The sequence below is a fragment of the Corvus hawaiiensis genome, chromosome 3 (genome assembly GCF_020740725.1).
Source record: "Corvus hawaiiensis isolate bCorHaw1 chromosome 3, bCorHaw1.pri.cur, whole genome shotgun sequence".
Taxonomy (NCBI): domain Eukaryota; kingdom Metazoa; phylum Chordata; class Aves; order Passeriformes; family Corvidae; genus Corvus; species Corvus hawaiiensis.
Genome location: NC_063215.1, coordinates 97,331,948 through 97,352,354, shown reverse-complemented (window position 1 = coordinate 97,352,354; position 20,407 = coordinate 97,331,948). Strand labels below are relative to the sequence as shown.

Genomic DNA, 20,407 nt, shown 5'->3' with positions numbered 1-20,407 from the left:
TTACATTCCTGAACCATTCAGTGTCTAATTGAAAGCTTCGGTGGAAGAGTACACAAATACCTACCTACAGTAAGCTGAGCAGGAGTTACTCAAACATATGTAAGCCTGTAAAATTTAGCCACAGTGTAAATACGTTATTCCTGGGACAAGAATCTGGCAGAGTACGGAAAAGCTTTAGCAGTTGTATTAGTAAACCTGACAGACTTGAGAAAGGAGTATTGTATCCTTAGAACCACGGCTGCCAGAATTTAATGTCAACAATTAAAATTTATTTTGCTCCTTACCTAGTGTTTATTACTGTTTGTATACACAACAGACCTTACTAATACAGAGATGCACTATTAGATGGAATTACCATCTGTTCGGAGCGAAATGCTGGCATCTGTCTTCGAGCCTAAAACTAAAATGATATTATTTCAAACAAAACAAAATTAACTGCTCTTTACTTACCAACTTCATTTTTGTGTACATGTGTGTGCCTAAACACATGGGAAAGGCTTATTTGTAATGACCTGTGTAGCAACATCTATATTTAGATATATGACTTCAACATAAGCTGTATGGACCATCTGTCTTTATTGGTCTTTTCTGTGCCCTCTGCTACACAATGGCATGCAGCAATCATGGGCTTTTAAATACTGTTTTAGCCTTATAATATATTAAATATGTATTATATAGCAAGACATTAAAACTACATAATTAAAATACACAAAAATGTGACTTTGAATCCACTAAAATGCAGCACGCTCATTATTTTGACAGATGTGTCTTAACAGAACGTGACTAAAAAAAATTAAATAGGTAAAATTACACTCAATTCATCTTTCAGAAAGTAGCTACAGGTACCACAGTGACACCTTTAGGAAAATATATACTGTATCTTTTAGTGTTGAATATTTTTAATTTCATCATTTAGTACCCTGCTGGGCTAGTGCTACAGATTTATTTCAAGACCTGTCTGTTTTTGTTTGCAGTTGGGTTTTCTGTTTGGGTTTTTTTGTTATTTTTTATTTGTTTTTAAATACTTGTGTGGCCTATTCTGTACAGTTTGCTGCTGTCTTGATGCACAAGAATTCTCAAGCATCAAGGAGACTGTAGTTTAAATACTAATGCTATAGCAAGGACGCTACTTTCTGAAAGGGTAGTCTTGTGTTCCATATATCACAAAATAATAAATTGTGTCATGCCAGTGTTTAATGCGTGTACACAGTGCATTAACTGTAACTGTAGTACATTTATTTGTGCTAGAGGAGACTTGAAAATGATTAAAAAATCAATACTTCCCTGTCAGAGAAGCAAGTGTTACGATGCATTTAAGTAGTTAATTGCATAAGCCCCATAAAAGCTTCAGGTTTGGGTATCAGAGATGCCATAATTATGGTCCGAGTAACTGCCGTTTATTAATACTAGACTTTAAAGGAAGATGTAGTTATTGTCATGCGTGCTAGTCAGCTGTATGCATGTTAAAAATAATGAATTTTAGCATTTCTGTTCTGCCATCAGTAATCTGAACTGGAGGGCTCAACCTCTTCAGTTTGCATTTAAAATGCTGACGTAGGCTGGTTGCCTCAAAGGTGAGGTTTTGATTGTTAAGCCATGTTTTCTATTTAAACTTGTGCATTAATACCACAATTCATTAGTGCTGTGCCCTACTTATGCAGGAGAGCTTATGACCTCACACTGCATTACTTCAATTTTGACATTGTAAATTTCTACCATCGCTTGAGATACTAATTAGATTGTGAAGTCATAAATGATACCTAAGCAGGAATTTACAGCACATAGTGCCACTGGCAGTTTCCCAGTTCCCCCACTCCCTGCTTTCTCCAAGAAGAATATATATCAAGTTATGGGGTGTGGGGGACAAAGAAAAAGAAAAAAGAAAGAAATAATATACTACTGGCAAATAGGAAAAATGAAAAATATGTTAATGATCTTGGAAATGTGGGAATGTTTAAAAGCATGTTATTAATTCATTTTAAATGAAGCAATCTCTCCTTCTCTAAAGAACTTGTGCTATGTACAATGCTGGGCTGTGAAGTAATATGTTCAGATTTTGAAGGCCCATGTTTTAATTCAGGATTTATTGTTCTTGAAAGGCCTTTATTGCTCTTTACTGTGTCATTATGGGAACAAGTAATTTTTACAAGTTGTCATTGTATTTCGCTTCCTGGGTACAAATGAAGTTTCTGTTGTTAAATCCTTTTCTTTACCAGGGAAAGAAGGAAAGAAAACAGGACAAGATAAGATGTATACAGATTCCATACATAGCAGAGTGTTCTCATACTTCTCCAGATAATGTCTTCTATTGTTTCAGTGATGGTCCATTTTTTTCCACCTGTATGACCATCATGTCATTATCCAAACAGGTCATGCTGCCCTCCAGTGGCTTACTATACAGTATTTTATAAAAAAATGGAATAAGTTTGGTTAATAACTCAGCTATAGAGTAGCCAATGCCATCGGAGTGTGTAAAAGAATATCAAAGTATTGGGTTTAATGGTAGGAGGATCATCCTAATAATGTAAAACTATCTTATGCTGCTACCTTCATGGAAACAGTCTTGTTTTGGAGTCTTGGTGTGCACCAGAATAGGTGGGCAAAAATTAGAGAAGGTTGTTTTCTTGAACTGAGTAATTATCTGAATGCAAGCTGGTGTCTGGTGTGCATATCATGAGAACAACTGGATGCGCCTTCAGTATTGTGGACAGAGAGCTGCTTCTGCTCCTCTTGGTGAGGGTAAGTCCTGTGATGAGAGACTCCTGTTGTCATGTGCCATACTGAGATGTAACAAGAATTAAATTAATTGTTAAAATTTTCCTTTGGTTTTTCGCTCACATCTACCTGTGAAAGACATACAGATACACACCTACAGGGAGTTTGGCATGAGAGGCCCATCAAGGAAGGAAGGAATACAAATATACTTTTTATGAAGATGCTGATTAATATTCTCAAAGATTATGAACATAATTATTTTAGATATAATTACAGAGACATTTCTCTAAAGTCTGAAGAAACAAAGTATTTCTTGTGCAACTGAAAGTAAATTTCTCATAAAGATTAAGAATATTTTTTGAGGGTTTGTTTCTCTCCTAATTAAACTTGTATAGATATCCGTGTTTATTCTTAAGAAGATCAAAAACTGAAACAGGATGTTTTGTAAAGATTATGTTATGTGCAAAAAATAATTTCCCAAGTGTTACGGATGATGATACGTAGATAACTTTTTTTTATCCACAGCTCCAAGAAAACTTAGTGCCCCTCGTGTTGAAGGAATAAACAGCACAACAGTAAAGATAATTTGGAATGAACCTGAAGAGCTTAATGGGCCTTCTCCCATCTACCAGGTGGAGAGGATGGATTCATCTTTAGCTGCAATGAGTATAGAAGTAACAAAAGGGATCCGTTTCCCAGGAAATGGGTACTACAGATTTGCAAGTTCCACTCTCCCCACCAATACCTACTTTACAGGTAAATGAGTTTAAATTACTTAGAAAACGTAGTAATTGTACTCTGCATTTGTTTCACCATTTAATATCATGTTCTATAAAACTTCTTTGTTAAAGTTGGTAGGTTCTAATTAGTGTAATGATTAGTGATGTATGGGCTGATTTGATTCTCACTTAAAAAGCCTGTGGATGTGGGATTTTTTCTTTACATCTTCTTTGGATAGAGAGATGTACATAACAGTGAATGTTGCTGCATGTTTGACTTGTTTCTGAGTTGTAAATTCTTCTGGGATAAAAACTTTTTAATTAATTTGCTGTGAGTGCTAAGATGTGTTTTATTTGGTACCTTTTCGAGGATTCCTGGGGCTGCATAAGCACTGAAAAAGCTCTGTCTTCCAGGTTCAGAGATTTGTGTTGTGATCCTGTTTGTTTTGTTAAGGAAAGAAAAAAACCTGCCACTCTGACAGAATTCCACTGTTTCTGGGCCTTTGGATGTTCTCTTTTTTCTTGATTAGTGACTTAACTTTGGAACCAGGAAATTTTCAGATGGAAGCAGACCTATGTCCTACTTCTGTGATTCTCATCATTTGCTGATGCCTTCACTTCTGGGATAAAGCAAAGATATACACAATATGTTTTTTGCAAAAATGAATCTGGTTGCATGTTTGAGATGTTGTAGAGGTCTGTAAGTGAAATCTTGTATTCGTGTTCATGAAGTATGAGTGTTTAAAAGAAGAAACAGCAGAGCTGAAGACTTAAGAAAAAGTATACGAAAGGTCTGTGTGTGTGTGTATATTTATCTCAGGTCATGAAAATGATAGCAGGAAGGGGAAATCCAAAAGGAATCTGGGTAACTGTAAGAGCAAGCATTAACTAGCACACTGCTGGTGGAGGGCCACACCAGTGGCAATGACACAACTTAACCTGGTACTAAGCCTTGTTTGTTAAGAGAGAGAAGGGCTGCAAAAATCATGCAGCACTTTTGACACACAAAAGAACGCTGGAGCTTTGGAGAGCACTCAACTGACATTCCTTGTCTTCAGGGTCACCACAGGTAATTCTGGCAAGGATGTTTGAGCACTCAGTACTTGCAAGTGCGTATGTGCAAATTCAGGTTTTGTTTAAAACAAAAAACAGCTTCTTGCCTCTCTATGATCACTCGGTGAATCTGACTTAAAAAAACAAAGTTGAAGATGCCTTCACATTTTTTTCTAGCTAGGTGCTTACTTGACTGATAAATAATAATAACAAGTGATAATGTGTTAGTTAAATATTGACACCATGTTGACTGGCACAACCTGTCTCTGTGCAGGAATCTGTAGGAACAGCTGTTGGACTCCTTTCCTCATCCAAATTGCTCAACGGTTTTCCTGACATCAGTTTGCACCCTTTACTATATATTTAGAAAAAACCCCTTTGATATGTTTCTTCTGTTGTCAGTTGCGTCTATTTGTAACCAAGCAAGCCCAACAGCTATCTCCCCAAGTGTCGATTCACTCTGGGGTTTAGTTATGCTCCATAAGCTGAGACTGATGCCTCGAGTAAAGTTTATTGTGATGGCTGAGATGATTTGAGAGAGTTTGGACAGGCAGGTTGGGAGATGTTAAAATAAAGCTCCCTCTATATTGGCAGCTGATGGCTGATAACGCTGTATGGATAAATATAATTTATCATAGCTTTGGATTGGGATCTTTCTCTTCTACCAGCTATTAGTCAAGAGTATTTGGAGACAACCTAGAACTAAAACACACTAGGCAATTTGTCAAGACATCTGCTAGTAATGACTGACAATCAGATTAAATCAGTCTATGTTTGGTACCTGAAAATGTGTATCTCAGGTTTGGCAACTCAATAAAGATCTTGAGAAATATAAATCTGGGTTTTTCGAAGTAGGTCATCTGTCCTTCTTCCAAAACATGATGGAGGGGAAAATGATAGCAAATCCAGGAGAGTTTAGAAAGACAGACACTTAAGTGGATGAAAAATATTCTCCTACTGCACTCTGCAGTTGTTTCGTTGTTGAGACCCTCTCTTATTACCCATTTCTGAAGACAAGCAGTTGGCAATTGTGCTTTATGGATGGAACAGCTTTAGTGTGCATGCAGCTGTGTACATTTTTGACACAAAAGTGTGCCAGCTTGTATATGTCAGTCAGCAGACAGATACTTCTCAGTGCGTCTGGGATCTCCCACTGTTAATCTAGAAAAAGATTGATCAGTTTATTCATTGCTAATAAATGCAGTTGTCCTCACTATCTCCCTGGCTGGTCTTACAGTCCAAGGTGCAAGTAATAGGGGCAGATGTATTTTCTGGGAAATTTTCCAAATTCATCTTTAAAAAAAAAAAAAGAGTTACTCAATAAACACCGGCTACACTAAGCTTTGTCCTGTCTGTAACACAGCCTCCAGCTGCACAGGAAGATGTGTTCTGAGTACACATTAGATGAGAGGAAATCAGGTAACAATTTTTTTTTTCTGCTGTTACTGTCCACATGCAACTTTTCAGCTCTTCAAACTGTGAAGAAGTGTTTTAGCCATGAATAATATCATTTCCCAAATGATGCAGACTTGAGTTTTAGTACCTATTTGCATTCCTTGAAGTTCTTAGATACAACAGCATTCATTGTATCTATCAAAATACCTCAAGGCAAAGGAGAGCTGTTAGTGTTCTTGTTTGGTGTTTATTTTCATATCTTCCCCATGAGACAACAAAGTGGTGTGATTCTGATTTAACATATGGGGAGCTGAAGTTCAGATTTTTCTTAATGTGGGACTTGATACTTAAAAGGACCTTTAGAAAGGACTAGAAGGTTTTACAAATTATTTATTTTGTGTGGTTTGCTTTTATTGGTCCAGCTTGTGTGCTGTGGCTGTGAGTCTGGGGTCAGAATGCTGCAGTACCACTGTTGTGTTTGCCCTTCTGGTTCTCTTGTCATCAAGAGAAGTAATGTCTATTTTATAGAGGGGGTAGACAGGCAAGCTTGGAGGTCAGACGTCATTCCTCTTGGATGCTACTTGTTTTAAAAGAAAATTATTCATGTAATATTGATCAAAATGCAGTCTACTCTGAAGAAAGTTTTGTGTTTGGCCTTGTTTGAATCCAAGTTTTCTGAAATAGGATAATACACTTAAAAAGAAGTATGTCTTGCCTGGACTACGTAATCTTTGCTAACCTCTACGTGATGCGTATTCAGCTCTGTAATAATTAGACAATAACTGTATGAGGTAAGATGTTAATATATTAGGCATTACAAGAAGAACTTTTTTTTACAATGACATTTTTAGTGTTGTAAAGTGGTCTTAAAAATGTGTATTTAAAAAAAAATATATATCTGTGCTAGTGTTTTTACTGCCAGGTTCTGGCTCGGATACACAGACATTTCTCAGAGTGGAGAATCTTTCCAGTAACGATGTTTCTTAATGAGTTTGCCATGGAACACTGCACAGGCATCATTTACATTTGTTCTGAGCAGAAGTGCTGAGAATGGCTGTGGTCATTCAGTGTTGGTCTCCCCATGGCTCTTCATCACAGTGGACTCTCTCTGCAGCAGTGTAAAACAAATTCCACTCTGCAGGATCTTGAGCAAACATCTGATCGTTAGTCAAAGAAGGTAGATACTTTCATTAGTTTGTGCAGCCAAATAAACAGGCCTTTTCCAGCATCCCAACAAAACTTTATGGGATGCATTAAGACTGAATACCAAGACAATGAACAGGATTAGAGGTCTTAAAACAGTAAAGGGGAGAGGCGAAAGAAAATGGTGTAGTTTAGAAAAATGAAGACTAAAAGAAGACACGATAATGGTGTTGAAATATATAAAGATATGTAGTTTAAAAGAAGAGAATGAACTTCTTGTGTTTACTCTGAGTAAAGCAGCAGTGTGCTCATAATAAGCTTAAAATACAGCAAGGTAGATTGTCTTTTTTTTCTAAAAGATTCAGGCTAGTTGAGCAAAAGAATTCATTGTTGTTAGAAGAAATGAAAGCTCTGACGCTGCAGATTTTAAAGAACAGTTGGATGAGCATTTGTCAGGAATAACCGGGGTAAAATTGATTTGCTTTGGAGTAAGTGGATTGTTTTTGTGACCTCTAAGAATGTTTTCCAAACATATATCCTATTATAAGCTCTGACTAACCCAATGAGACTAGGAAAGATGTTCATTTCACCAAATAACTTTTAGTAGGAAAGAGCTGCCTTTTTTTTTTCTGATTGACAATTTTCTGTATAGAGGGAAGGTTGCATGACTAGAACAAGTTTTCCTTCTATTTTATTTTTCTCCTCTAGATATTTTCCAGCATTTCTTTTTAAAACTATTGATTTGAGATGGTTAGAAATGAATTTTAATCACTGATTCAGAATAATGTAATAATTTAGTGTTGAAGAGAAATCATCTAGTCTTCTTGCTCATATTGAGTCCAGCTAGACCTTTTTAGGCCTTTCTCTGCTTGATTTTTCTCTCCATATGTAGCTAAGTATGTTTGCAAATATTGTTCCAGTTTCCAGTTTGACCCGTCTTTTGGTTTACTTTTCTCTCTTACACCTACACAAAATTTGCTGCGTATGAACTTGTGTCCATTGCGTCTTGCTCTGTCACTATAGAGGTCCAAGAAAGTGGGGCTCAGTCTTCTTTATATCCTTCAGGGAGGTAATTGAAGAAGGCAGTCGTTTCCTCCATCCTTCCATGCTTGAGACTGAACAAACCCTACTGTCTCAGCCTCTTGTTGAATGTCATGTACTTTGGCCTCCTGACTATCTTGGTACCACTCCACTGGATTTGTTCCCGTCTGCAAGTACCTTTTGTATTTTTCTGTTTGTTTGTTTTTGTTTGTTTTTTTGTTTTTCTTTTTTTTTTGTGCCAGAGTACCCAAAACTGCACTATAGGACTTGCATTTGCCTCTGCTGGATTTCACAAGGTTTCTGTCAGTCCATTTCTCCAGCCTGCTAAGGTTTCTCTGTGTGCAGTGTATCCATTGCAGCCCTCAATTTTATTCTTTTAATTGCATCCAAACTTTTTGACAGCACACTCCATCCCATCGCCTGGGATCCATTTTAATGAATAGAGCTGTTAAACAGAATTGGTCCCAGTACCACTTTCTTGTAAATGCTGCCCACTGGGCTTTGTGCCACTTGTCACAAGCCTTTGAGTCCTGCTGCTTAGCCAATTTTTTACTCGCTTTTATAGTCCACCTGTGGTCCATCTCTTTCTCTGGATTGATGGCCAGGATTCCCTGATCTATGGACATAACTTTATGGCAAATGTTTGCTTCAGCCTTATACTAAAAAGATGGTGAGAAAGGAAGAGGAGGAGAGAAATCTGACCTTTTTGCTTAGCTTGGCTTTATGTATTCTTTGTTTCTCTGCTGGCATTTTTCCTTTCATAGCTTTTGAAGAATCAGCCATTTTTATTTCATTACATTGAACTGAAGAAAATAAACAAGATTTTCTGAGGGAGAAACTATTACAAAAGAAATTCTTACTCCAAGCTTTTGAATACTCTGAGAGAAACAAAGCCCATTTGTTTTGAGGACTTGAAGAACATACTTTTTGTCAGGGAACTTTTACTATTGCCAATCATTTTCCTGACTTCTATATTAAATTATACACTAAAAAGCTCTTGGTGAACTCGCATTTTGTTGTGTCCTTTCTGTCTAGGTTGTTGCCACAGGACTTGTCCTTAGAAATTCTTTTAATTTTTATGTCAACTTCTTACATTTTCTCCTCTTGTCTTCACGAAAGAATGATTTGAACCCACATCTTCATTTCTGTGAAAGAAAGATAAAGATCTTCTGTATCACTGTCAAGTGGCTGGCTTCAGTAAGAAGGAGAACCATCCTTTTTTCTGCCTAAGAACTGTTTGCACAGAGATTTTAGGTAGAATTTTATCTTAGTACTTAAAATGAATTCACAGTTTCATCTTGAAAAACACATTCCTTCCTTTCTTCCTTTTGAATCCCAAGAAGCCTGAAGATAGGGAGTGAGAGAGGACCTGCATATAGAGAAAAAGGAGTGATCCAGCACAACAAAGTGAATTCTGCTGCTTCATGAACAAAACAACTTAAAACATTTTTGAACATGCACAACAGGGACTTAGGCAACAAATAAGCCAAGCTGATGCTGACCTTGCCAGTGTTACAGGGGAAATATTTTCACTAAGATGAACTGGTTTTTTAGGCACTGACATACTTTCTATCAGTATGAAGTAGCTGCTTTTTCTTTCTCTTTTTTTTTTTTTCAATTGTAGCTACTACAGAGAAGAAGAAGAAAAGAATCTCACCTTGTGTATTATTTTTCAGATTTACCTCTTGTACTGTAACAGATCAACTATGCAGCACAAGCTTTGGCATACAAGCACAGTTTGGCTTTTTTTTTTCTGCATCATCTTGGCTTTAGTGCCAAAGTAGATTTTTGCCAGTGTTGTGTGACATTCTGCACTGCATGGTTAAAACTCATTTTTTCTGCTTGTGCATGGTAAGTTTTAGATCACACAGTAGTGCTGTACAATGGACGTTGTAAAAGCAGGAGCTTTCCCATTGTTATATCAAGCTGCCAGTGGAAAGGCCCCTTCCTAGACTAGATCAGAGTTTCAGCTGTCTGTGCAAAGCCAGTTAATTGGGTCTTTTGATTATCACAAACACACTACTTTTGAAAAGAGCAGTTCTTACCCTTTTGTCACAACTCTAGCTGGGCTTTCTCTAATTTTGTGCAAACATGATTCACTATTTTGGAATGTAGAAGCATTCTCTCTGCAGATGTCAAGCCTAAGAATTAGCAGAAGAAACTGTCACGGAAGTGCTCTGTTTTGCTTCAGGCATGACGTCTTCTGGGATTCCTTTTGTGCTTGTGCACCGCTAAAAAAAGGTGCAAGACGGAGGGAGATTTAGGGAAATAAAAGTTGCTGAAACTAGCAAACAAAATGAAAAAGCTGTAAGATAAAAATGACACAAAGGCATCATGTTTATTTAATTAAAAAAAAAAAAAGGAGGCAGTGGAAGGTACCAAGCATCTCTTGAAAGCTTAGCATGACAGAGATCCATGTACTCTGTGTTAAATGGAGGTGGATTTCACTTCAGTTAAAGCAAATAGTACAGATCAAAGAAAGAATTTGAGGCAGGTTTGAACATAGAAAAGAGTAGTTCAATGGGTGGTCACCTTTTAGAGTGAGTGTGTGAATGCTGCTGGAAATTCTCAAACTCAAATGCCTGATAGTGCAGAGATATGTGAAGGAAAAGTGACTGTTTCTAATGGTTTTCATTTGCTAGAGCAATTGTGGGTCTTCCATACCAGTACTTCAGTACTTTATAAGATTTTTGTGAGATTCTTATGTGCTGGTATAATAAACTTACAACCCAAAGTACTTTTTCGAAGAGGGATTTGATGAGAAATAATAGCCAAGAAGACAAAGATCATCTGCTCCAACCTTTCTTGGCAAAAGCATAGTCTAGACATGATGGCCCAGTATGCTGTCCAGTATCTGAATCTTAAGCGCCCAGAGTTGGGGAATCCACCACTTCTTGGAAACATTATTCCAATGGCTGGCTCATTGTGAAGTGTTTCATCTTGTGTCCAGTTGGATTCTCCCCAGGAGTAACTTGAATCCATGTGACTCCTTGTAAAAAGGGACTCCAGCTTCCTTGGAGCCACTCTTTAAATACTGGTGATGCCTTGAGAGGCCACCTAAAAACAAAGATTGGACAAGAATAAGGGAATAAAGGCAGATACTTATTTGAAGGGCTTTCAGAGGTACACCCTGGGGAGCCAGAGGATACTGCCAAGATGGACCCCAAGATGGATGATGGGTCACGAGTTCGTCACATTTTTATAAGTTTGGTTCATTTGCATATCAGCATAAATTCTCCAATTAAAGCTTCAGTTAATGATGTAATTTTCCCAAGCTTGCCCCCCTTTTAGATGCTGGTTTACACATTTTGGGCCTAGGACAGTCTGAGTGTCCTTGGAGAGCAGGCCTGGAGAGGCTTTGTTATGTCTACCTAGCATGAGAGAGCAGGAGTTAACAGGCTACAGGGAACTTCAGAGTTACACACTAGGCAGTACAGGGTTTGAAAAATATGAAAGTTAAAACCTAAGGCATCACTGGAACATAGTGATAAGGTCTCTCCTGATCCTTCTTTTCTCAAGGCTGAACAAATCCAGTTTTCTCAGCCTTTCCTCACATGACAGACTACCCAGTCCATCCTTTGATCATCTTTGTGGCCCTTCTCCAGACTCTCTTCAGCCTGTCCACATCTTTTTTGCACAGCAGGGTCCAAAACTGAACATAGTGTTCCAGGTGTGGCCTTTCAAGCACTGAGTAGAGGAGAATAATGACTTCTTCATCTCTGCTGGAGATGTCCTTGTTGATGCAATCCAGCATCCTGTTGGCTTTGTTTGCCACAGCAGCACACTGCCCACTCATATTGAGTTGCTTGTCCCCAAGATCCCCAGGTCCTTTTCCACAGAGCTTCTCCCCAGCTGGGTATATCCCAACCTGTGCTGCATTCCTGGTTTATGTTTTCCCAGATGCAAGACCTTTTATTTGTCTTTGTTGAAATTCATAAGGTTCTTGTTAGCCCATTCTTTCAGTCTATCCATGTCTTCCTGCAGGGTGCCTCTCCCCTCCTAAGTGTCCAGTTCCACTCAGCATGGTGTCATCATCACGTCTCATCAAGGTACACTTGATCCCATCATCCAGATTAGGAAGATATTAAACAGCTTTTGGCTCAGTATTGGTCTCTGAGTGACCCCTCTTGTGACAGATTGCCAGTTTGAAAAGGAGCTATTTACCACTCTCCTCTGGGTGCTGCCTGACAGCCAGTTGCCACCCACCCCACAGACCACTTGTCTGGACCATCACACATCTCGCTCTCTAGGAGGGGGAAGTGGCAAATTGTATAGAAAGCCTTGGTGAAATTAAGGTAGAAAATGTCCACTGCTTGCCCCACATCTGCTGAGGAAGTTACTTTGCTGTAGAATGCAGTCAGGTTGGTCATGCACAATTTGCCCTTGGTGAATCCGTGCTGACTTTTCCCAGTTGTGTTTCATCTTACATGTGGTAGCTCCCAGGAAGGTTCATTCCATAACTTTGCCAGGTACTAAAGTAAGACTGATGGGCCAGTAATTTTCTGCATCATCCTTTAAGCCCTTCTCATAGATGGGAGTGACATTAGCCTTCCTCCAGTCTTCTGTGTTTTCCCTCAATCTCCACAGCTTCTGGAAGATTGTGGAGACTGACCTTGCAGCCATGTCAACAAGCTCTTGGAACACTCTCAAGTGGATATTCTCAGGCCCCATCAATTTGTAGAGTCCAAGCTCATGTAAAAATTCTCCCTTTACTGATGGTGAGCCTAAGTTTGCATCAACCTTGATTTTTGTGCTGGTGAAGATGAGGGGGAAGAAAGTGTTTCACCATTGTTAGTGACTAATTCACCTCTCCTGCTTAACAGAGGGCCATAATTTTCCTTCTTATTTTGTGGAAAGTTTTCAACAAGGTTTCAGGAAAGAGACAATTACCACTGTAATTCACTGGAGAGATACTTGAAGTGAAATTAATGCTTTCTGGTACATGCCTGGCCCTTATTTAGATTATTTCTATAATGGGTTATTTAGTCCAATGACTTCAGACATTGTGTTTGACTAATACTAAGCTTTTAAATTATTTCTGCTTTTAAGATATGAATTCCTTCCCATATTGTTTTTAAAGGGTGAAGATGTAACTACTGAATTACGTATTGACTGAAGTGTGTGAGGTGTCATGCATTGATTATGATTGCATTGTGAATTTGATCAGGAAATTTTCATAATAATAATATAAGGAAGCTTTTCACCTTCTAATTGATTTTCAGGGTGATTAAATTAAGACCTTGTCTAAGTACGGCTGTCCTTATCAATTACTGGCAGAATAGAGAAATTAAAGGATTAAAAATTTACGTGTGTTAAGATTCAGTATTTAAGGTCTAAAATCAATCAGATCATAGACTGGATAATTCCATTATAGCAAAACTATCATTCAGGATTAGAATGTGGTAATTTGGAGAGAAAAAAAAGCTGTCTGCACTAGTACATATGGGAAAAATTAAGTTTGCAAAATTAAGCACCTAGAGCTTAAGAAATGGAGTTAAAGTAGGTAGCATGAACTTCATTCAGCTGTGTTATATTTATATGTTATGATGGCATATAACCAGTTGATTAAAAACTATCTTTCCATAGGTTCTGTGTATGATATGGACCAGCTGTTGCCTCTTGGTAATCCTTTCTCTTTCTGTTTTTAATATGGCTTTCTGTCTGTCGTACTGTACATGTCTATTCTTAAGTGGATGCAGATTTAATTTTTTTTTCCTGTGCTATTTTCACTGGAGTACCAGAGTACTTTGTAATCATTGATGTACATTTTTAAAACACTTACATTACCAGTTTTATGAATAGGGATTTTGTGTAAAAAAAAAAAAAAAAAGATGAATTAATGGTAATTTTGAGTTTTACATAGGTAGGCTCTGAGTTTTCACAGCAGTTCCTGTGTTTAAAGTAGTGTTTCTGCCCAACACCTTTTCAATTAGGAGCACTTAATACTTCCACAGATCTCCATGGGGTGTTTAAACGTGAGCACTCAAGAAAATGAAGAGTGCATAACAAGTGAATAACTCTGAAAAGTTTGACTTAAATGGTTTAGCTCACATTGCATAAGAACTTTGTGGCAGAGGTGGGGACAGATTTCTCCAGAGTGACATTGAACCGCGCTAGCTGTGAAACTGTCCGTTCACTTTTCATACTCCCTCTTTCATTAAACATCCACAGAGCACTACATCAAAAAAGACAGGCTTCTGTGCACAAAATCCTTATTTGCTACATGAATTCTGTTTTAGTTGCTGAACATCATAAAATCCTTGAGGCAGATATCTTATGGGAAATGTGTGTTTGTATAATTGTAGACTATATTGTTATTCATCCTCTATTTGGGTATGTATTAATTTTTTGCAGACAGTTTTGATTTTGCATTTCCTAATTTTTGAGTGTTTACTTTTATCTATGTAATGTGCCCTAAATAGTTATTCTGAACAGTGATTAAAAGAATTCCAGCATGATAGAAGAGTCCCAGACATATCCATCATTTGGAACATTGCTGATAAATACAGATGTCAATGGGCAGAAATCTTTAATATTAATAAAATCTCTGATCTCGACTATTAGGGACATTGACTGGAGTAGATGCACATCTGTATGTGAAGGATAGAGTGAATTATTTTCCAGTGTATTGTGTCTACAACAACATGTATTTCAATTGGATTTATAAGGAGAGTTCCTATTAGTGGCTATAGGCTCTCCTCTGCTTCTTTTTTACCTTCCCTCCCTTCTTTTGATTTTTTTTTAACTTTTTGATTATTTTCCCACAGTTTTTGCACTAACCATGATTTATTTCTTGCTTCTCCCTCTTCCACTCTGTTTTTCCCTCCTGGTTTTACCATTGTAATATCCTTGATTGTCTTCCTTCTGTGTTCTTCAAAGTGTTGTCTTCCTTTTTTTTTATATTGCCTGTCACGAAGTGGCAGAAAATTAAGAAGACAAGACAAAGACTCTTTGCCTTCCTTTCTGCTGTTTAGTGAACCATCAGGATTTGGTGTCCAGGATGAATTTTATGGAAGAGCCTTAGCCCCTAAATTTCTAAGATGCAAAGTCTCCCCGCAAATGTAATTTTTGTTTGGGAATTTAATCACCATCCTCTAGATAACCATCCTGCAAAAAGCTGTTTCCTGACATTGATAAATTTAGACTTCTATTTCTTTTACTTTGGATTAACCATTCTCTAAAAAATTCATATGCCTGATCCATAGAAAGAAGGAATCAAAAATCTTAAAAACTTTTGTTTTTTAAGGTTATGAAAGTGATGTAAATTAATTCTTCAAAGTAATTGTGAAAAGGTATTTGGCATGAAGAAAATATGATTAGAAAAGATTTCTTTTTCTTACTTTTAGAAACAACTTAAAAAACCCAGAATTGTCCACTGACAATTATATTGACAGAGTAACTGCGAAGTTATTGTGCAGTATAATAACTGAGACTCCAGAAAGCAACTGTTAGCATAACCATTCGAATGAACAAACCTGCCAAGTAGTACTGTTCTGGTGTAAGGACCAGTTAGTATAGCGACAGAAATGTCATATACTAAATTACTGGAGAATTCATGATCTTGATAGCAAATTGTTGCATGGCTTTCTTTTCTTTTTAATTAAAAGCTATTCTAGAGAATTATGTACTGTATTTGTTGTAGAAAGATCTCAAAAAGTAGCTATACTCTATCTCTGTATATACCCAAAATGAGATTTGATCTAAAGTAGTTAGATCTGTGCTTACTGACTTAAGATCTATAATACCTTAAATTAATTGGGAGCATAAATGGAGAAGCTGACAACCTGGAACCTTGACTGCTTAAAATTGCTGACCCAATTACTGCTAAGCCCTTTGCTGACATGTTAATATGTCTATTTAAACTGGTAAATCACCGCCATTTCAGTGCGTGCTAGAGTTGGTCCATCGGACGAAGGAAGATGTAAGTTTAATTTAAATAATTATTGACCTATTATGACCTTTTCATTTCATTTGCACTGCTCCTCTCAAGGTAAGCAATTACATTTTTATAGTGTTGGATGGTAATCAATGTACAGGAGCTATCTTTATTGATTTAAGTAAGGCCTTTGATCTGGTGATCACTAACTATTGCTATCTAGACTGGCCCTAACTATATTGGATATTACTACTTGGTTTTAAAATAAGCAGAATTTAGAATAGTATTAAGATACTGCGAACGAAGTTCTAAAAAAATTGGGAAATCCAAAAGATTTGACTTCAAAAATCTTCCTTAGAAATTGGAAATAGCTTATTTTATGCAACCCATGCAATTTTTTTGAGTTGTAACTAAGTTTAGGTCAGCAATCTGATTTTATCTTTTTTTAATATCAAGTAGATGGTCCTTTTGGAATAGTTTTACTTAGAAAAGTCTGGCATTTAAATTTTTTTTAAATTTACCCCTATTGAACATTTCTGGGAGGAAGGTTTCGTTCATTGGTTGTTAATTTAGTTCTGCCTTATACTGTGAATTGAGTTACAAACTTCTGTTCTTCCATTTGTGGATGGAAAACAATCTGAATTTTATTTTTTTTTAAACCAATGTGCACATTTAGTGAATTTTTAACCAATATTCATGCCAATGTGTAAGGTAAAAAGTAATTGAGATATTGGAGCTTAATTACAGTTTGAAAGTGGTACCTGAGTATCTTCCAAAACATACTCAGCTAACTTGTTCTCACTTGTTTTTCTCAGTCCTCATGTGCCCACTTCTTTTATACCTCTTGCCTAACATTCTTCTGTAGATAGGTTTACTTTCTTTTGTCTCTTCTCTTCTGTTTTAATGTGTGACTTGGGAAAGCCTGACTAGGTCTGGGTTCAAACTGTCTTCAGAAATATGTGAAATTTGTGAAAATTTTTGATCTGCTCCTCTAATGAGTTCCAGGCCCTCTATCCTTCTTGCAGAGGCAGTTCAGTCTTGCTCTGGTGAGCCTTGAAACTAACAGCAGTTGTTCAGAGAGGTCACCAACATAATGAAAAGGGCACTCTTGAGATATCTTGAACCACTTCCATGGATGGCCATGAAGATTAATATTGGGACCTTACATTTGACCTAATATTCTATGGAGAGTCCGTGTAGTGAGCAGAGCAAATGGGATGATGTGCTTGTGGCAGAGAGTGTAAATAAAACTGCTGCATTCTCCATTCTTTTCTCTTTTTTTGCCCCATTTTTTTGGATTTTGTATGTAAGCTAAAATATTCCAAGTTGTTGTTGCCTCAGATCGTGAAGGTGGGCGTTGTTGTGCCCAGGTGCATTCCTGAGCAGCAGAAGCATTGTCTCCTTGCTGGTCACAGGTGGGAGGAGGCAGGTTGTTGTCTGCTGCTGTCCCTGCCAGCCTGTGCTGAAGTGGCTGCAGCTTGGTGTTTTGAGCTGTGCTCATGAAGAAGTTGATGATACAGTAGAACTGATAATTAAGCACAGCAATGTGCTCCCCAGTCACCACATTTTGGGATTTCATTATCTGTAAATCCTGTAAAATTGTTAGTTTGAAATATTTTTTTTCTTAGCTTGCGTACTGAAAAAGCACTTAATTCTTTCCTATTTGCCCTGTTTTGGTTTTGGGAACCATTCTTTGGTTGTAATTTCAAAATTCTTCTGTCAGCATTCTGTAGTTTCATGTAGTTCCATGTTACTAATAGTTTTAATGGTGCGAGCAGGCAGGACTACAGTTGGCTTCCTCCCAGCATTGTTGTTCAGTCACATAAACTGTTCTTTTCAGTCTGTTGGTCAAAGGCTAAATGAGATGGTGAGTAAAGGTTGGGACTGATCAGCAGGCTTGAAAATTTTACCTTAAGTCTTTATCATGATCTCATTTTAGGACTGCAGGTGTTCACAGTGGAGTGACACCTTTTGCAAGTGTAATCTTTTATCTCTAAATGCTTGTAGCAGCATATTCCAATAAAGCATTTGATTTTAAAATAATGTAGATACCAAAATAAATATAATCCCTGTCTGCCAACATGGCTAAGGACTAAAAATAAAAATGAGTCAATGCTGGGACAGCTAATTTTATGTTGGGTAAAATGATGGGGATTTTTCTCCTCTGTGGGGAAAAAAAAAGTTAAATTCCTTGGAACTGTGATAAACCTTCAAGTCAAAAAGGACATTTACTTGTCTTTTGTGCTGCTATGAAGGTTCTTTTTTTTTTTTCCCTGAAGAACCTGCCAGACAGAGGTCTCTTTCCCCATCAGGAGAATTTTTTGTCCTGTTCGACATCATCTCTCTATGCTGTTCCACCTTCTTTGGGAGTACTGTGCCAAAGCTAAAAGACAATATGAAAGCTTTAAATATTTCTTGTATAGCAATGGCTTCACACTTGGTGTTTCACACAGCTGTAAATCTCGTATCAGATTATTTTTTAAACTTTTTGTATTAAATAGCTATAAATGATCAAAATGCTATTTTGTTTTGCCCACTTATACTATGAATATATACCAATATGAAACAACATGTTCTTCTAAACAACCCTAACGTTGTATGTGCTCCTTTGGCCCCCCATTTTACTGCATGGTGTTTTTCAGATTTCAGGAGGGGGTTGAGATAAAAGATGTCACCTGCTTTTGGTACAGCACTAGTTATATGATAGGTATTTAATATCAATGATTAAAAAAACCAGATTGCCATATTTCAAATTAAAAATATTGAAACAGGTCATATCCTAGATCTGTATAATCTTAGCAGTACACTTGCTAGTCTGAATTTCTGTCTTCTCAAAAAAGTTCAACCAGCTTTCATAGAGTGACAGACCATTCACCATTCCCTAATATGCATTGTAGATGGCAGATGCCAGAGTCTTTGTCATTGTGCCCCAAGGATAAGGCACTCTGCCCGAAGATATTAGATCAGCCAATTCTATCTGTGTGTATAAAGCTGGAATTTTTATTTTCTCAAGCTTTCCAGGTAGCCAGAGTAAGGCCTGTAGTTATTTTTTTTTTTGTATTTGTGTTTGACTAGTGGGATATTAATAATATGAAGTTATTTTAGGTGGTTGTACTACGTTGCAATATATTTTTAACTGATCATATACAATCTGCAGGAAAAAGGGGAAGCATAAGCAAAGAAAAAGTCTCTTGGTCCATCGGGTAAATTTTCAGAACAATATATGAGCATTTAGTCACGCAAGTCCCATTAATGTTAATGGTCCCAAGCTTTCTTTTATTCATCACAGCGCTGATTGCACTTGGTCAGCTCTTTATCAGTTTGAAATATTGACAGTGGGAGGAGGCGTTCCCTTAGCCAGGCCTGACTGTTGCAGTGCTCTTTTAACTTAGTCATCCTGCAAATGCTCCTATAAATGGATTTATTTCAGCAGATCCAAAATACGTCAACCGGATCACCTTACCCTGGTGTTAGCCCCTTTGCGTTGGCTTCAATTTGCAAGAGCATTGATTTTAAACATTGATCATTACTTATACAGTACTCTATGGTTTTGCACCATCCTATTTATTAAACTAACCTGTTACACGTGCTGCTGTTAGAGTCCTGTCTTCATCTTGCTCATAAGTGATTATTTGCTCTCTGTGATTACGATTTAGATTATAAAACAAGGCTATTGCCTGAAAAATGTGTTGGCTGCACTAACTCCAGATTTCTGTATTTTCTGCTGTGAAGCTCCACTTTTCCTTAGTGGTCTGTATAGGACAAAGGGTAATGTTTTTTAACTAAAAGAGGGTAGATTTAGACTAGTTGCAAGGAAATTGTTTACAGTGAGGGTGGTGAAACGCCAGCACAGAAGCTGTGGATGCCCCGTCCCTGGAAACACTGAGGGTCAGTTTGGACATGGCTTTGAGGAACCTGATCTCGTTGAAGATGTCCCTGCTCATTGCAGGCGGGGTTTGACCAGGTGACCTTAAAAGGTCTCTTCCAGGCCAAGCCATTATATGATTCAAGATTCTTCCAGTGCTTTCTGCAACTGATAATGTACTTATTATAGTTATTGCAAAAGAGATTTTTCTTTTGTTGGCCATATTCTTATAGAGTGCTTTGGGTTTTTTTATTTATTAGAAAAACAGACTTTAATTGGGGGGAAACTAGGCTTTTGGAGGTCCATGCCTACTACTTTTTAGATATTTTTTTACGTGTCTTCCTCTGCTGTCCTATAGAATCTATGCAATCTGGTCAAGAAAGTAGTTGTAGCACAAAGTATTTTCCAATACTGAGCAAGGTGGCGAACTACAAGATATATAATATTTTGTGTTATTAAAATATAAAAATATCTTGCTGTTCTATTCTTTAATTCAGAGAGTCATTGTTATTTATACTGATGACACACTCTGCTGCTATGCAGAATGGTATTCTTGCAGAGTTCAGAAAAGAGCATTCTGTCTACCTCAGGGAGGGGAGA

At 37.3% G+C, this 20,407-nt stretch overlaps 1 protein-coding gene across 3 annotated transcripts in view; it reads left to right on the top strand.

Moving 5' to 3' along the window:
• Nucleotides 1-20,407, top strand: part of USH2A (usherin) — a 388,094-nt gene that overhangs the window by 95,254 nt on the left and 272,433 nt on the right. For all 3 annotated transcript variants that reach the window (XM_048298182.1, XM_048298180.1, XM_048298181.1), the window contains exon 21: nt 3,241-3,471. In XM_048298182.1, coding sequence (XP_048154139.1) covers nt 3,241-3,471 — 231 coding nt within the window. The remainder of the gene's footprint in view (nt 1-3,240; nt 3,472-20,407) is intronic.